Genomic DNA, 18,886 nt, shown 5'->3' with positions numbered 1-18,886 from the left:
CTGGAGGGGAAAAAAAAACACCACCTTACACAATTCAGGTGAAAAAATGCGGAGAACTTTAATCTCTGACTGTTCACTGCAGACAGTTTCAGACAAGACTCCTCTTTTCTATGAAATCCACTGCCTTCAAGTGTAAACTCACCGCACAGAAACATAATCCGCTCAGGACTTGTTTGCAGCTAGATAACAAAGCTTAAGGATTTGAGACAGAATATGTTAAAGCTATAGACTCTTGAATGCTATAAATGTATGTACAAAGCAGCAAGAACGTTGAGAATGTCGCAAAGAAGAGTCTCCCGCACGAGTTGCATTAGAGGAAGCTGCATTACCTCTAAGAACAGAAACTGAAGCTATTAAAAACACTCACATTCCAAAACAGCCCCTTACATAATGGATATTATGTTATGGATTTAAAATATCAAAATTTGAAGTTATACTGCTGAAGACTGAATAAGGATCAAAGTAGAGTCAGACTCAGTATGTCTATGTGCGAATCACCACAATGCAAAGTCCAAAACTCTGTGGGGCCAGCATCAAACGTGAACTTCGGCTAATGAACTATGGGATGTGATGTTATAAAAAGTGGCAGCTATTTCTATCATTAAAAAAAACAACAAAAAAAAACAACATATCATAACCTTCAAATTCCTATTCTAGAAGGAGGCTAAACTCTTTAAGGCTTAAAGATCTATAATGAGGAACACTGAGAAGACAGAACTGAATGTTGAAAACAAAACAAAAATTTACTAAATACTTAGCAAAATGGGGTTTTTTTTTCCCGAAAACTGTTAGCTCCTATATTTGAAGAGGCTGGAAAGCTGGTTAAACATCACATTTTGTGCTGACTTTGAGCATGTAGCCTACATATTCAGGCATGTCTATAGACTAGAAATCTCAAATGTTGGAACTACATCCATAATACACAGTTTTAAGTGAATATAGGTTCTATTACCTTAAACCCATCCTTAATGGATGTTAGGATATATATGTAACAATACATCGTATGTGAATGGATCAAATTTCAACTAAAAATGCTAACTTTGTGAGGAAAGTGATTGTTTTCTAAAGTGCAAGAAAGTACATCAGATCCTCAACTTTGGGGCAACATCATTCAGTCTTTTAACAACAAAAACAAAAAACATTTAGTTAGCAGTGCAGGAGGGCAGTGATCATCTCAACTTCTATAGTGTATAAACATACACACACACGCACACGCACACACACAAAAGATTGTCTAGCAACACAGAAAAATGCAAAATATTAATCTGGCATGTCCTAAAGCAATGGTGAGAACACTGACCTAAGTTCACCTAAGTTAAAGAGAAATGAAATCCTTCAGTCAGCCTGTCTCAAACAATTTAAAAGAAAAAAAAAAAAAAAACTTCTTTACGCATTTACAAAGAAGGCTAGAGAACCACTGCAGCAGGAACACATACATTCACCCTTTTCTTAAATGGGACATTCATAAAATAAATCTGTAACAGGCCATCAATGCAACAGAACACGTAATTCAAAAGAATAACTAGAGCCAAGACACAAGTATTATATGACTGATGACTCATGGTTCTTCAAGCCATATGCTATCTGGGGTATCTCAGTGGGCACCTCGAACAAACCTCTTTCAAAGAACAGAAACCGGTGTGGCACAGTTAAAACTTCCAACAAAACATGACGGACAATGGCAGGCTTCACTCCTCAAGACTCAGCACATACTAGCAGCACATACTAGTCTCCTTTCAGAGTACCTTCTTTAAAAAAAAAAAAAAAAAAGCCATTGGGAACTATTAAACAAAAAAAAAACAAAAACAAAACAAATCTGCCATTTTAGTTAGAATTCTCTCACTCCTTCTGTATTCTGGTGAGTCACTAAAACAAAAATAAATAAATGGCGGGAGTGAGTGTTCTGCCCACGGCCTGACTATTCACCCTTCTCTTTGGGTTTGTCTCCAGTTCGTTGGGCACTAGGGTCATCTTGGTAAGGTTGGGCCTCTTTCTCTTCCACCGCCTTGTGGTCTAGATCTGGGAGTTGCTGCTGGGCGTCGCTGAGCTCTTTGCGCTCCCCGTTGAGGAGGGGAGTCTCTGGGGTGTCCAGCGTGGCCGTGTGGGCCTCGGTTTCGGCCTGAACCAGGTTCAGCTGCTGCTCCACGCGCTCGTCCTCTTCCTCCAGCTTGCGGAGGATGATGGGCAGCTTGGCATCGGCGTTCTCCAACAAGGCGATATCACTCTCCTCGTAAAGGGGCAGCGCAGCGCCCTCCTCAAGCTTTTCCTGGAAGTGCAGTCGCTTGGCCTTGCCGCTGGCCGCAGCTCGCTCCAGAATTTCCTTTTCGGCAAGTCGCAGCTTTATGGCCACGCGGGAGTGAAAAGTCAGGTCTGGCTTCTCCAGCATGGACCGGTCCTCCTGCAACACGAATCAGTATTACACAAAATCAGATACAGCTACACGACACTGTTAAACTCAAGAACCCAGTCAAACAGAATGCGGTGTATCTGGGTATTTTGTTCACCAACAAAATTCGCCCAATGAAAGTTCTCGTTGTCTAACGAATGCCCCGGTTCCTATAATTAAGTTTGGCTTGTCGTTTATCCTTATGCTGACTGTTGATTCTCAACGAAAACAATTGGACATTTTAATGATAATCTGATAAAACGGCACACAAGTGACCGCATAGAAGAATGTGAGAGGTGGGATTAGCACCTCGGATGTGCTTTTGTACGTCTTGAGGAGCAGGGCAGCACGCGTCTCCAGGAAGGTCCAAAGCTTTATCTCGTTCTCCCAGCTGACAGGAAATTCAGTGTTGCCCAAAGTGAAGATCTTGTTGATGGCATGCTCTCCCACCAGGTAGTCCTTGAGTTCTTCTGCAATCAGAAGCACACACCTCACTGGTTAAATATCTAATCGTGTGCTTGGACCGGTGAGCACTCGCGGTTTGATCTGGAGCGATTATGTAAGGTACGATTACCCGGCTGGTAAAGAGATGAAAGGCCTGCGAAATGAGCGCTTAATGTGTGCGTAGCGCAGCATCGTGTCAGATCTGTAAAGAGGGAGCTCCCTCCTCTACATGGGCTACAGTCCCTTTTAAAAAATTAACATGCAAAGTCTGAATAATATATTGCTCTGCCTTAAGAGGTCTTGCCAGAGGACACGGCCTTGCTTCATGGGATTTATGACACAAACTCCTTCTGCATACATGCTTATGAATATTTCACCGGCCTGGGATCATTCCTTCACCACATCTGTTGGACTGTCTTGATCAATTAAACACCTATGGGATAGTTCCTCAGCCTTCGTGTAGGGATCAGTGGCTGAGTGCTGCAACAGAGGCTCATGTTTCATGGCCTGGAAGCCGGCAGACAGCCACAGGGAAGCCCTAATGCCAAGCTGGCTTTACCACTGGGCTGTAAGGGGGTCTCTTACCTTCAGTCATGCAGAAGACACGTAGGAAAGCAAGGAGCTGGGCGGAGATGGGTGGCTCACTGCAATGTAGTGCAAAAACACTGGAACTATGGGAGAAAAAAACAAAAAACAAACAAACAAACAAAAGAAAACAACAAAAAAAACAAGGTTTAGGTTTGTGATCACATTACTCAACATCAGCTATTTCTTCTATCCAAATTACACCCCAATTAATACAAGCGTAACGGACAGGGAGGCAGCTGCTAATAGATGCCCCCCACCTGCAAAAGACTACCACTCAACCTCCCCACACCTAACAGCTGATTGATCTGAAGTGATGGGAGGCAACTGAACCTGATGCATTTTTAAAAACACTCAATCATTTATAATTCACCATTTAATTACTGAAGCACATCAGTGATCTTTGGTTCCACTGATTTTAACCCCGGTTGAAAAGGGAGGGCTCTCTGTTTCTACACCTTAACCAGGGCCAAAGGTAATACAAGACTGGTAAAACCTTCATATATTGCAGTGTATACACAGGACGACAATATGACACCACAAAGACATTATAGAGCTGTTACAATTCAATTCTGCCCTGGCCTTTGCTTTACAGAGTGTGAATCAGAGAGGGCAAGCTTAACCCTCATAAACAAGGTGTCTCTCCTGAACTGAACTGAAGTAAAAACCACCGCACAATAAGACCAATTACCCTCCACGGGTTTTTATTCAACCCAGGGAATAATTAAAGCCGTAGAGGTGACAGTTCACTGTAATCTTTGAGCGCGTACTGCGCCATTCAATCAGAAACACGCGAGGCTAGAAGGGAGGGAGGATATCAATAAAGAACAATGTACTTAATTGAATTTCGCTGCGGAATTAAGAAAACAATCAATAAGAGATTAAAAGCATCTCATCAGAAATGTCAGGGAGAGAATGTTGTTTTTTAATAGGGTAATGATGAAATAATGAAGCCACTCAAGATAAGGACGCCAGAAGAGAGGGATCCACAGCTTTATTCACTGTACTTGCTCATATCCTAACCCCCACTGGAAATTATCTCCAATATGTCAGCACTCAGTGATGATGCATAATGTGCAATATTTGGCAGCTTAAGTGCGTATTAAATATGCAACAACAAAAAATGAGAGCCATATTACAATAACGTTTTACAAGGTACGTGAGTCTTAAAGGGTGAATCTATTTATTACGTTGTTGTATTTAAGCGTGGGAATGTACTTACGAAGGAATGCCAGCACGGGCGAGAACCTCAGCCTTCATCGCATACAGACGTTCACTCTTGCTCACGCCCAGTTTAACCTTCACTCGGTCGTGAGCGTTGTCCTCAAAGAAGAAACCATTGTGGATCACAAACTCTGCGTTGGACCTCGTGCCATAGAAAATGTAGATCTGAGGAAAATAATCAGAAACCCGTAAACACGTCGTTTTTTACGTTTGCGTTAGGTTGGCCTTGTAATAGGTAAAAACCCTCAAACATAGCAACCTTAAAACAAAGCAATGTCAAGACTTCATATATGAAACTGGAGCAACCTCCTGGAGGAAAACCACAGTGGATGAAAGCATTGGGTCCAAACTCTCACCAACAAATGTGGTTCAGCTAATCAAAGTCATGCTGAGGCCCTGAGCGGTAGGATCAGGTGTACTGAGGCATGATTTGGGTACGACTGGGGCAGGAGGAAAAACCCTGCAGGCTCTGAAGGTAAAGGGCCGCCCAGTGCTAAACGGAGCACATGTTGCAGGTTTTGACCAGCTGTAAGCATGTGCCAGGCCAGATGTGTCTGCTGATCTGATGGGACCGGCGTCATGTGAACGAGCTCAGGAGTGAGTTTAGCCTGAATACAAGAGTTCTGCGCCGGAGGAACCGGAGGGAGAAAACATTACACGGCAGCAAATCAGCCTACAAAACTTATTCCACTGCCTGAATCCCTCAGTCCCATCCTTCTGCACACCGCTCACCGCTGCCCCCTCCACATTACATTGGCAGCATTTCCAGATAGCGGAGTGGGGAGGGAGAGAGGGAGAGAGAGAGAGAGAGAGAGAGAGAGGGTGAGAGAGAGAGAGAGAGAGAGAGAGATAAAGCACAGCACTGGGAAAGAGAAGGAGAGGAGATCAGCTAAGTCTCTCTCAGCCTGCTCTGGCCCTGCGCAAAATCTGCAACAAGAATCAAGGATCAAACGGCTCGGCTTCGTGCTCCCAAAAGCCGCCCCCCCTCCTTCCAAGTCCCACTCCACGGTCCCCGCAGTCCCTTTTTCTCCACCGGCTGTCTCCCCGAATCTTATCAAATAATTCCCACTCTGGAGAGAGAGAGAGGGGATGTCTACCTTGCCTGTCAGCATGTGCCCATGGCTGGATCTGAATACCTCACCACTGATATTACCCACGGGCAGCTGTAATGGCCGCTGGCTGATAAACGCATCACACAGCCGAGGGGACGGCCAAAAGTAAATAATAACTTTAAAAAAAAAAAAAAAAACCATGAAGCATGTGAGGGTGAGAGTGTGTGAATGGAAAACGTAAACATAAGAAAACATGAGGTGGATGTGCTTAAGTACTGAACAAGTCTACCCGTCATTTTATCCTTCACCATCACAAACTATTGCCCAAGTCCAGCGACCAGTGAGAATGGTTAAATGTGAGTTGAAGGCATTGACCGGTGGACTAGTATGTGATTGGACTGACCTGTTCGTTTTCTTTGTAATCCTGAAGAGCCACACATTCACACCTATCGTCCTCTAGGTTGTAACCAGTCGTAATCTATGTGGACAAAAACATGATTTTAGTTCTGTTAACAAAAAAAACAAGTACAGTGTTAAAGCAGTGAGCTCTGTACTACAGTCTGTTGTAAATGTGCGGGTAAAGTGTTGCAGACGTCTCACTTTTAGCACACTGACTGTTTGACAGAATCATCACATGACCAGAAATTACACAGCCATTAAAAGTTATGGCCTTTGACCAGAAAAATAAATTAAATAAACAGAAAGAATATTTAAAAAAAATGTGGTCACATAATCTCATACAATAAAAACACTTACTGATAGATATTATTCTACTAATGTGAATCCAAGAAAACTTTACAAACAAGCAGAAATTAAAACAATTAAATTAACCATAACTTAATTGTAATAGCTTCAAGACAAAGAAAAGCATTTCAGCAACAATATATTTTTATTAAAACTAAACCAGAGGAATACAAAATAGGGCATTTCATTAAGCCTCTTAATGACTCCCTTTTTCAGTACAAATGACGATTCAAAAGAAAATTTCATTTTAGGATATAAATGCATTTCGCACAAATGCAAAAGGAGCCAATATATTGCTCTGTGGCAAAAGGCACTGAATACAATCAAAGACAAATTACACAAATAAATATAAGAGATCTCTTGAGATACATGTGCAATAAACACAGAGGCTTTCAGGGAAATAGTTTTGTTTCTCCACATTTCTAGAGCACTTCATAACTGCAACACATGTAAAACTGCTAAACTGAGTCACAACACCATCTTCACATTATATAAACACTTCTTATGATTCAAAACTCTTCACATTCCTAACCCACCTTCAAAACTCGGGACCAGGACCAATTTTGAACCCACTGACTGACCAATCAGGAACCAGTGGGCGGTACCTTTTGATATAGTAGACTCACCAGTCCATTGGTATGGTTACACATGTCCCACAGTGGGATGAGGGCAAGTGTGACTCGACTGCCGTCTTCAGTGGGGATCTGGTTCTGACGGGTCATCACGGAGGACACTGCCCACCTGACGTAAACAGAGCCAATCATTTGTTTTTTCACTGCAGCAACCGTTAATAATTCACAATGACAATCTTAATCTTCTGTTATCCAAGGAGAAGTCAAATTTTGAACAATACTTTAAAGGTTCCCTGGCTTTCTGTAAAAATGCAACTAAAATGATATTTCAGGCTGCTACAAGAAGGTAAGAGAAGTCTAATTAGCCCATCTACTGGTCAATCCTGTGTCATACATCCCATTTTATATCATGACAAGGGCTTTTAGCACACATCAGACCAACTTACTGCACTTACTATGAGTAACAAACAGACAACGATCTGATTGCTATTGAATAGGTAACATTTTAAACATCCTCAAGAAAGATTCTGAGGACAACATTAGCTATGACCAGATGCTACTTCGCTCCCAGAAAGTGTTACCCAACGAGAGCAGAAACTTGCGTCATATTCAACAACCTGAAGATAAAAGGAGATCCGTGATAAATTATTCCCTCAAAGATAATTCAGCCTTAATGAAAGAACAATGAGAACAAATACCCCATGCTGAGACACTATTTTATGTCACAGAATCTATCCTAACACCATTCTTTTTTTTCTTTTCTCTTCCTTTCTTTCTTTTTGGTCATGGGCGGTAGAGGTTCCAATTCAAGAGGCAGAAGACACATTCACACCAACCTGTAGTCATCAAAAGTAAAAGCATCCTTCAAGGGCAGTTTGCTGGCATTTGGATGAGTCTGGGGATTGAAGGTGAAGAACAGAGAAAATACAAGAGAAAGAGAGAAGAAAGAGAAAGAGAGATGGAGGGAAAAGAAGGAGAGAGAGAGAGAGAGCGAAAAAACACAAATCAGTCAGTGGAATTTCATTATGTGGCTGCCTAACAGATCCTAACAAGAACGTAGTGAAGCGGGGAGCGTCCAGTGGTGCTATGGTGGGATCATGGTGGCATTAGCCCCCCATACATCACTGTCAACTTAATTTGTTGTGCCCAGCAGCCGTCATAAATCTGCTTCATCAATTTAGGTGACAGAGAGCCACTGGTGCCACAGAAATCTACATTTAAAGCCACAGACTCTCTCCCTCCAAGGGCTCATTTACACCGGGTGTCATAGAGAAAAAACTCCATTCCTGAGAAGAAATAAAAAGAGAGAAAGAGAGAGAGAGAGAGAGATAGAGAGAGAGAGAAAACCAAGAATGCCAGGCCCTAATTCAGCTGCCTGTAGCACCTTCCTGAACATGCAAAATGAGTCATAAAAATAAACTATGGTATGAATCCAAGGGTGAACCATACAGCTCTGTTCCCCCACACAGGTGCACTCATGCCTTTCTACATACTACTCTTTGTCCTCTTAGAAGAAATATATATGTTCTGTGCTTATTTAAGCTCCCAACAAGATATTTTTGGCAAACAATGATTTATTCAGTGGGAAGACCACTAATCAGCCAAGTGTAGCAAAATTATAATCATTATTCAAATAATGCATTTGTCATACTGTGCTAATAACCAGCTTCTATGTAAGCAATAATATACAAAAGAGTTTCGAGGTGACTTCAGGATATTTATCTATCCTCATGAGAAAAAAAGATGTAAAGGGAGAGGGTTTATCCAACATTAAGACAGGCATGAATCAAAACCAGGTGATACCTAACTTTTTCTTTTTTTTTTTTTTTTTTTACCTTTCATGTCTGTTCCCATTAATCGACTTGGCTGACACTAATTGAGCTGGCCTTGTACTTGCCCTGGCTAGGTTGGAACACACTCTCACATGCACACACTTGGTAGAGACAGTGGTGCTAAAGGTAAGCGAGTGGTCACATCACATCCTTGCCTCTGGCTTTGTTCAGCGGCAATAATGGAGCTGGTCCGGCAGTGACACTGATTCATACCTACAGTAAAGTGAGAGAGCTCACGCTCGGTCCAACTCCTCTTTCCTTCTCCTCCACCTGAGCCAGCAGGCATAAACACCATCCCCTTCAGACAAGGGGGGGTGGGGAGGAGCATACACGGCCCCCATGATAAGGTAGTCCGGTGCAGACGAAGGTCGACAGGATGTCCCTAAATATTGAGACGGGTAATAATAACAGAGAACGCCAAACACCCCCCCCACCCCCCTCTCCTCTGTGGAAGTGCTGATGGACTACAGTCTGACTGCAAACCAGCCCAGCTTTGAAGCCGTGCTTACATACTCTGATGGACAACCATTAAAAGATAAGAGGCTAGTGAGGCTAGAGCCAGAATGCAGGGGCCTTAGTTGGAGCCCAACATCTTTTTTTTTTTTTTCTTTTTGGAGGGTGGGGGAAGCTAAGTGTATTAGCGTATTACAGGTTTGTGGGATGTAATGGGGCATATCTCTGGAAGGAGGTGAGGAGCCTCTCATCTCTGGACCTTCATGTCGTGAAGGGAAGACGTGCCGAAAGAATCCAGCCGAATGAAAAATGGTCCAGAAATACCCCATTCTTCACAAGGCAGCTTGAAAGGGTTAAAGAGCCATTAATGGCTTTCCAAGCCCTCAGAGATCTGCAAACTCAAAAGGCCTGAGTGCCTGACTAGCTAAATAGATTCAATTACAGCAATAATTACTGCAATCGAGCAATAAACCTCCAGGGGTGAGGGGAAAACCGTTCATGATAGAGGGCCTTCAGAACTTTGATGAAGCGGTCCTGGTTTTAGCCTAAGTGCAGCCTGAAGCAGGACCTGCTGTGGTCTTAGAGAGAAGAAAGGGTGGAGGGGTGCGGACAGAGAGGACAGAATGTCTGGGGTAGTTTTTGGAATGTGTTGAAGATGAGATGAGGTGTAGTTTTAGTAGATAGGGGAGCCACAGTGCTGCTGCAGGTTGAGCTCTTGATGCATTAGCATCACCAGAGAGAGGCAATTCATCATGCGCCACAGTGGAGTAGGCACTGGTACGGCCGCTCAGAGAGGCGAGAGGGCGGGAAGCGGTCCTGTAAATCAATTAGAAAACAAAAGCTCTCACGCAGAGCTGTAGCTCTCCTTAACGAGGCCACGGGAAAGAGCGCTAATTGGCTGATGTCCTGCAGGAGGCCTTTCCACAAATCTGAGAGGCATTGGCCGTGAGCTTCCGCCGCCCAGGTGGTGAGCACTCAGAAACTCTGACAAATACCCCTCAGCAATTTGCTGGACTCTCCGCATTTACTTTTTCCCCCCCTTCTCTCTCTCTCTCTCTCTCTCATTTTTTTTTTTATTTGAAACGTGCAATTTCAGGGGGTCATTTATCAATTTTTGATTGCATGTTGATTTTTGTGTTTGACAACAAGAATACTGATTTTGGTTCATGAGGAAAAAAAAAAGAAAAGTACTACACACCCTCTGCACAATGGCTTTTTGGATGTGAAGATCTCTCTCCTACTCTCTTTCATTTTCCCATCCACATCAGGAAGGTCAGACAAATATCTTCACAGATACAGGGAGGGGAATTGAGCCCATACCACAGGGACACCATTCATTTCTCATCAACAGCAGCAGATGCAGCACTCCAAGGTTACTTTGCATTCGCTGCATACTGGGGTCACCTTATGAGGTCCACCTCCCCCCCACCCTCGCACACACACACACACAATCTCGTAGCCCCAGTGAGAACTGCACGGCTATCATTGGTCCCCTGCGGACAGCGCAGGCACTCAGATACGCCTCAGAGCGTATCCGACGTTGACAACAGCCTATCCCTCTTCACACAGGCAAATATATATAAAAAGCTCCCAATTCCTGTGGACACAGGGCCTCTCTTCTTCTGCCCATCCCGGCAAAAGGGGGTAGGGATGGGAAAGGCAGAATAAAAGAGAATGGGGAGGGGGAGAGAGGGGAGGAAGAGGGGGGGGGGGGTTGTCAGTCTCCTTCTCAACATGTGCGGAAGGTACAATCAGGTCAATTCAATTCAAAGCCAATGCGACAAGCTAATTTTCCAGCCCGGTCATCTGCGGCCGCCTCAGAAGAGAGGCTGACATTGACAGTAGTCATTACAGTGACATCGGCTCCCAACCTGAGCAGAGGAAAAGGCGAGGCGTGCGGACAGGACACTCACCGAGGGGCCACCGAGTATGGATCCCGCGCGCGCACACACACGCGCGCACACACACTCACACACTTCAAAAACACCCACTGAAACTACAGATTCAACCAACCACACACATACATTTCACTCCCACCTTATCTATGCCTGTCTTGTGAGAGTGGAGTTATAAGTACCTGCTACATTAAAAGATGACTTTGTAAGTCAACCATTAGTCAAAGTAATTTCTGAGACTTTCAGGATAATCTACTATAATGACGAAAACATGTATACTGTTTTAAGTTGCTCTCCTGAGCCAACATAATTATGAGCTTCTTAAGCACTATCAACTCTGCTCGGCGGTAGTAAATTAGTCTTTGCAGCATGCACTGAACTTCAAGCCACTTCTGAGCAACCCACTTCTGCCATCTAATGGACACGTTTAAGAGAAATTGTTGAAGTGCTGCAAAGAACGCTGTGGAGTTCTTAACTGTACAATTCGGTGATGAGTGAGGTGAGACTGGTAACAGAAGCTTTCAGCGGCAGACGCCCTCACATAAGATTACAAATTTACTTTGTTAATTATCATTCATAGTTATATTAGCGTATGCAAAATGGCATAAATATAGTTGATTAAGGCAAGACTCTGCTGGAGAACTAATAAAGCTTCGGTGTATAATTATAAATCTCCATTCAGCTGAGAACTACCAAACATTTAATAAAAAATGCCACAAGAACAGAAGAGAAAATGACAAATACATTAACGATTACCATGAATATTTGATACCTTATCTTGACAGTAATGTGAAATAGCCATTTTTTTCCCTAATTGACAGTCATCTAATGAAAGAGACAAATAGCAGGGGCAGGCAGACATTTTGAGTGAAATTTAGAGGAACAGAGTATGTTATTACTTTTTAATAGCCAATAATAGGAACATAATCGGGGGCAATATTTACTGGCCTGATCAAAATAATGCTTAAATGAATTGTCGTTTCAAAATGTCATTTAATAACTTCAAATCTGCATATTTGAGATTTCCATCACAATATTGGAGACTTAAATTTCATTATGGGGTAATATTATGCAATTTAATAACATCTGACTAAGAAGTGACAAGACGTCATTTAATCAGGAGCTCTGAAGACAAAGAGAATCAAATGTGCTCAAATTCAGCAATCCACAACCAGGCACTGCAAAGGCCAATTCAACTCTACACGCCTTGAATTATGCTTCTGCCTTGCTTTTAGACTTTTACATTAACCAGTCACACTCACAGCAAACACTGGACTAAAGAGCAAAGAGAGCAATAATCTGAGTCGTATAAGAAAAAAAAAAAAAAGATAATTGCAACTGCGATATCCAAGCTAACACATGGAGAAAGGGTACTTTACTTAGGTAAATGTCATGCAACACTTAGTGAGATATTTAAAAAGAAACAAACCAGCTCTATCTCCAGAACAATATGCCCTCTGAAAAGGAGTTTAGCATAATACTACCAAGGGTTTGACATTATGCACCTTAACAGTTGATCTAGTGCATGGTTACTAATCACACTTCTTCACAGAGATAATCTGAGAGAGCATGGTGCCATTCATATGCAACTTAACCTGAAGTATAAATTCCATTTTCAAGTATGAGTGTAAAAAAAACGAAACTGTATTTTTAAGTGTATGTGTAACAATTCTAACGTGTATTTCTAGGTGGATTTGTGAAAATTCTTCCTCCTGTGTCGACGAGGAGCTCACCTGCTGGCCATGTAGTGGCACTGCAGTTTAAGCTCTGAGCCATGTCAATGGCAGCTTATCTGAGCCCTGGAAATTGGGTGCAAGAGGGCATTATAAATGTCCTTTTACCAATCTCCAACATACTGCCAACAGTTGGAAACATCTTACAACCTGATTTCCTCACCTCATCGGCCAGAGTAAAGGACACCTGTACTCCTGGAAAAGCTACTGACAATGACATCTATTTTTACTCGCACGACCGTGGAGTGGAAAGTCACAGGTTTAAAAAGGCCCTCCTTCATCACAATATCAAATTCCAACTGGTTTTGTATGGGATCCTGTTACTGAGCAAGTTTCAAAGGAGAGAGAAGTGGTTATGTAACAAAGGGAAGTTTATTACATGCTGAAGGTCAATTCTAAATCCTAAATGCAAACAACATTCAGTTGTGGCACACTGATTCATAATTTTTTAAAAACATTTCATAAATGACTGGTGTTCATAAGATGCTTTGCAAATCATTTAGGGAATCAAACAAGGCAAAATCTAATAGCATTATTAACTATCACAGAAAGATCAGGGTTCGATATGAACACTTGTCAAGGCACCAAATTATAGATGAACACCCAGATGACAAAAAATTGACTTATAAAAACAGAAGAGTAAAGCTGTAAATTAGCCATAAATCAAAATATCAAACAATTCAACAAATACAAGGCCGAAATATTCTTGGACACAGAGAGAAACACTGAGTTTTTAAGACAATGTTCTTGCAATCAGCAAAAACCAGAAAAGTGCTGGGGAAATGCACCAAACAAAGAGCACAGAACTAAGCGGTGACCACACCACCGTCAGAGGAAGTAAACATGAGGAAATTCATGCCATCACTGCAACTCAACATCATTTTAAAATACAATATATCTTAAATATTGATCAAGCAAACGATTGTGCTGTGAAAAATCTAGTGGCTGGCTTGCTATCTGTATAACTCATTTAAACTTCAAACAGCCTAGCAAACCTGACTAACATTACTTGAGGGGCCAAAAAAGTCGAAGTTGAACTTTGTAGCAAGGGTAAAGAGAGGGACTTACATGGATGACTTTGTAGAAGTAGGCATACTGACGTGCTGTGTTCTTGTACTGGCTCAGAACATCCTGTATAGCCTGGGTTGCCAGCAGGTGGCGCACCTCCTCCTCCTCAAAGTACAAGGGCGTGTCATACTCACTGGGCAGTGTCTTAATGTAGGGGAGCCAGGGTGAGTTAGGGTTCGCCCTCTCACACAACAGGTGGAGGGCCAGAGTGACATTGCCCATGGCCTGGAGGATCCGGTCCTGGCTGTACAGAGGACCTGCAGCACACACGGAACACTGCGGTCAAGCTATGTACATGACGGTGAACCAAATGAAAACAGCAAAAATGATTTTAAAAAATGTGCATTTCTTTCGTTTAAATGTAGAAGTGCAGTTTTTTTACTAACTACACAGAGGAGTGTTTGAGTGTTTTCACAGAAATTTGACTGTATATTACATATCACAGCTGCAGTGCTGTTTGTATGATTATTATCAAGGAACAAAAGATCTGCCTCTGGTTTCAGTCTCTATTTCTATCTAGGTGTGTATGCTTTGTAAACTAGGCAATATCCCGTACTGATTATCAGATGATAAACGACTGGGGTTCTGAGATATATGAGATTTCCAGGGAACGATTTCATTCCAAAAAATACACGTGATTGTGCGTGCTATAGCTCAAATGAACGGCACAGTTTCTGGTACACACAATAATCTGAGCTTCTGCCAAGCTCCATGGGCAGGTTACACTGGATCTGGAAACCAGCAATAATCAGATGTAGATCATAAGAGCTTGTTGACTTAAAACAAGACACCCTGTGATTGCTGTGAATCAAAAAAGTCAAAAGAACTGATTTAAATCTGATTTAAAAGAGCCCTGTGAAAATAAAGACAGTCACTAATGTGTTTACTGTATGCAGACTTTCCTCTAAAAGAGTAGAAAACATCACTTCATTTGCGCTGAATTTGAGAGCGTAACAGGTTTCAGACTAACTGCTCTAGGTTCCAAGCGTACTGACCAAGTACAGAGGTCTTGGCTGATTCCACTGTCATCAGCATTTTCCTGGGGATCCACAGAAACAGCTCTTCCGCCTGAGGATGACAAAGAGGGTTTTATCTAGACATCTTTATCTAAGACAGTCCTTTTTAGGAGCATAAAACACTAGTAGAACAGTAACGGAACAACAAGTGACTCAAAGCCACAACAAAGTCTATCTGTTACAGACTAAGGATACAGAGCAATGTGAATCCAATCTAATCTTACAATTACAATGATCGGACCCTTACACTGAAAGATCAATCTTTTAAAAGGAACTCATTAGTTCTTTTGAGATGTCATTGCAGTCCTTCGAGCACTGAACTTGAGGACTGAACAAAAAAAATGATCAGACACATTGTCTCTATTAAGAAAAACTGTAACGTTCACATCATAGTTTATCATTCTATCTTTTTATTCTAGCATATTATTAAGCAAATGTAGTTTGCAATAGTCTGCAACTCTTACAGCCACATACCATAACCACAGTTCCATTAATCCCAGTAAAACGTTTCGATATGTTCTGAGGCAGTTTTGTCATAAATTGTATCAAAGGCTTAACTAACGCTTAGGCTGTATAGAGTTTGTACAGACCTTGATATCCCTGGTAGCCTTGAGGCCATAGCCCTCCTCTCCAAAATTGGAGATCTCAAAGCCATCACAGGAGGCTCCGCATGCTGCAGCCCAAGCCATCAGCTCTGGGAAGTAATCCTCTCTGCTGCCCTCGAAAGTAACTGAGATTCCTGTGTGACAGAGGGGATGTGCACCATACTTATTTTTGTGTCAAAGACCACTAAACTCATCACTTCACTGTTTACCCGCAAGGGAATCTCAAGAGGACACACAGGAGGGTTTGGTCTGATGTACCTTTCTGTTTTTTCCGGATCTTTTCCACAAGGGCTCGAATCTGTACATATTCTTCCCATTCCTTCCCTGGGGAGGGGGCTGCGCTACTGCATTCTGAAAGATGAAGTAAAAAAAAATTGCTCATTTTCTGTGCGTTTTAAATCCAGAAAACAAAACTAATAAAATCCGAATCCAAGAAATGTGAGGCAACAGATTGGTTTATTTGATTTCACTATTCTGAAAAACAATCTCAAAGAAGCAGTCTAAACACTTTTTTTCCTTAAACAAATTCCATTCTTCTTGACTATTACCAAACTAAGGTTTCATTGAGTAAGAAAAGAGGAGTTCAACAAAAATAATATTATTTTAGAAATAAAGAGAGCAAACTGATCTAATGAACAGTTTCTCTTGTGATGTCACATTATAAATGATCTCAGATGTGTGAGGAGGACAAAATGAAGCTGATAACGTACTCTGTAGGAGTTCAGAGATGAAGTTCATCATCTCTTTGGGGGAGACCACTGCTGTGGCTCCTGTTCCCGACTTCTGAGTCTTCACTCGACTCTTCTTACCCATTTTCAGGCTGGACTGGGGCTGAGGATTGCTGTGTTATTTAATAAACAAACAACCAAACAACAAATCAATCAATAAATCAGTTAAGACAATTAAAGCAAACTACTATTTAATTTCCTCCCTGCGTCCACTAGGGGGTGTTTTTTTTTCTTTTTTGACTACTTTCCATATGTGACCAGCAAGAAAGGTTGCAAGCTTATTGTCTAGAGATTTTCCTGCTCTTAAAGTGAGCACCAAAGACCAAAAGACCAACAAAGGGTCTAATCCTAAATCCGTGGATAAATTTAATCAAATACAATCACAACCAAGCTGAAACAAATCATAAGCACTTGAGATGCTTATACAGTAAGTGCTAATATATTTATATAACTCTATCAACAGCATTCCCTCAGCAACACTCTTTCTTCCCTCTCTTTTACATAAAATGCAACAATTCAAATTATTCCACAAAGCATGACAGAGAAGCACAACCTACCTTGATGTAATATATGTCTGAAATTACTATTAATACTATGTGTCAAGTAAATGTCTATCAAGAATCCACAACTGATCTACATCTGTTCCTTCACTTTTCTGAAGTAGTGCTCACTAAGTGAGCACCTCTGCAGCTGTCTGCATCCCTCAAACTGCAGCCCCAGTGGCATGCTCTTTCTGCAACACAGACACAGAGCTGTAAAAGCCTGGGAGTAGTATGTGCATATTGGACTGAAGACTGAAACCCTACTGATCCAACCAAAATCTTCAAATGAAAAATGTAATAACATCCCATGTTATTACAAAATGATCTAAAACATGGGCTTTAAAGCATATGGTTACAATAAAGTGTACAGACGACAAAGATCATAGTATGCAGTCAAGGGAGGTAAGCTAAACAACTGAGGGCACTCAAATATCAGACTAATGACCCCCCCCCCCCCATGTTAACAAATTAAAACTGCCGGCAAAATGAATGTCACCGTTTATTTTAGACAAATCAGACAAATCTGCGATTTTGGAAATGTCCAAATGTGCTTTATGTGATTTATCCTTTATGTGTGGACTTCGTTTTAATTAAATTAATGCAAAAACACTAACCAGTCAAACATAGTATCAGGGAAATTAGTCCAGCACAATACTTAAAGAATGGTTTAACGTACTCCACAACGAACTGATGGACTTTACTACTCATATTGAGGAGGACTTTTTATAACAGAAACAGATTCTGGTTAATTAACCAGATGCCATGTATGCCATGTATGAGTTCTTCAAGCACAACGCTGAAAACCAAATTACAAACGGTAACTGGGATAAAACAAGCTGGTGGATTAAAATGTCTCAAGATTTCTAACCCAATCACGCCCACCACAGAGCAAAACTAGCGAATGCAGAGAATTGGACTGGGTGTTTCACCATACAAGCTAACATAGACATCCAAGCGACACTTAGCTTACATTTCCATCAGTAAATCAACAACACTTTACAGTTGGGAATCCTATTAGTCGGAACCCATCCAAAAGTGTAAGTGAATGAGCTTATTAGCAAACTGGTTAAGTATCAACTAGCTGTTTTAGCCTCTTTGCTAGGTTACTAGCAAGCATGCTAGCTTGATGTTTCGCAATTTGCACAGGAATTTCAAAATGCTCTGAATCGACGAAGCAACAATACTCGGATTATTCAATTAGTATCTTTAGCAATATGTCGTAACTTCGGCTAATTATCAGAGTTGGTTCTTAATAAGTATTTCATTACTGTGACTACCTTCCAATTGACTGCACTGTGCTGCTCCTGTCAACCTGGAATTCAATCCTCTCTAGTGGGTCTGAGAGTGTAGCCTAACCGTCATTCATTCTAAAAAAAAAAAAAATTAAAAACCACGCCCTCAAATCCCTTGGAATAGATATCATTGGGCAGAAATACTGTTTTCCCACCCATTCGAAATCAGTGTATACATTACTATTGGTTATAACACAACGTGTTAGGGGTTAAATGTTTCCTAATTGGTTTAAAATGCAAGTTTACGTGATGACGCTTTAGCTCAGACTTGCTTTGCACCGATTGGTGAAATATAAGGCCGTTCCCATTTCCTTCATTTAATTGGTCACAAAAGGAGTCTATCGGTCGCGTGTAAATTGCAAGGTTGGTTTCGCAAAACAAACCCCCAAACTCATCTGTGTCTTCTGATTGGGAGTTACTTTAGAGGTGAAATTACCATAAAAGGGTTTGGATAAGTCAAAATGGTTCGCTGTGAGATACACTAGTGTAACAGCAATGAAAGACGAAACAGAAACCAAGAAACCCCTCTGAATCTGATCTTTATCGTTAAATATGATTTCGATGTCTTCGGTATCTTCAAACCAATATTTTGGGGTTAGATATGATTTTGAAACTTGTCGGTGAAACTGTAATGGAAATGGTGAATATGAAAGCGTGCACAGAGCACGAAGAGTTCCGTGTGTTATAATTTAATTTACATCGTGACACATTGTGA

At 41.6% G+C, this 18,886-nt stretch overlaps 1 protein-coding gene across 1 annotated transcript; it reads right to left on the bottom strand.

Moving 5' to 3' along the window:
* Window positions 1–1,833: 1,833 nt before the first annotated feature.
* On the bottom strand, window positions 1,834–18,197 carry setd3 (SET domain containing 3, actin histidine methyltransferase). Its single transcript, XM_030773041.1, has 13 exons — window positions 18,157–18,197; window positions 16,320–16,450; window positions 15,868–15,960; window positions 15,595–15,743; window positions 14,984–15,056; window positions 13,989–14,245; window positions 7,844–7,902; window positions 7,062–7,176; window positions 6,095–6,169; window positions 4,638–4,804; window positions 3,416–3,501; window positions 2,696–2,856; window positions 1,834–2,398 (listed from the first exon to the last, which is right to left on the bottom strand). The coding sequence occupies exons 2-13, from the start codon at window positions 16,420–16,422 to the stop codon at window positions 1,919–1,921; spliced, it is 1,818 nt and encodes a 605-aa protein (XP_030628901.1). The 5' UTR covers window positions 16,423–16,450; window positions 18,157–18,197; the 3' UTR covers window positions 1,834–1,918.
* Window positions 18,198–18,886: the final 689 nt, after the last annotated feature.

This window comes from Chanos chanos, chromosome 1 (assembly GCF_902362185.1).
Source record: "Chanos chanos chromosome 1, fChaCha1.1, whole genome shotgun sequence".
NCBI classification, from domain to species: domain Eukaryota; kingdom Metazoa; phylum Chordata; class Actinopteri; order Gonorynchiformes; family Chanidae; genus Chanos; species Chanos chanos.
The sequence above is the reverse complement of the archived record's forward strand: the minus strand, read 5'-3'. Positions and strand labels throughout refer to the sequence as shown.

Excerpts from the sequence above, each read along its gene's own strand:
- setd3 (XM_030773041.1), bottom strand. The coding sequence starts at position 16,422 with ATGGGTAAGAAGAGTCGAGTGAAGACTCAGAAGTCGGGAACAGGAGCC. Across the intron at positions 7,177-7,843 it reads TTTACTTTTGATGACTACAG|GTGGGCAGTGTCCTCCGTGA; the intron begins GTTGGTGTGAAT and ends TGTTTACGTCAG. Across the intron at positions 4,805-6,094 it reads ATTACAAAGAAAACGAACAG|ATCTACATTTTCTATGGCAC; the intron begins GTCAGTCCAATC and ends TATTTTCCTCAG.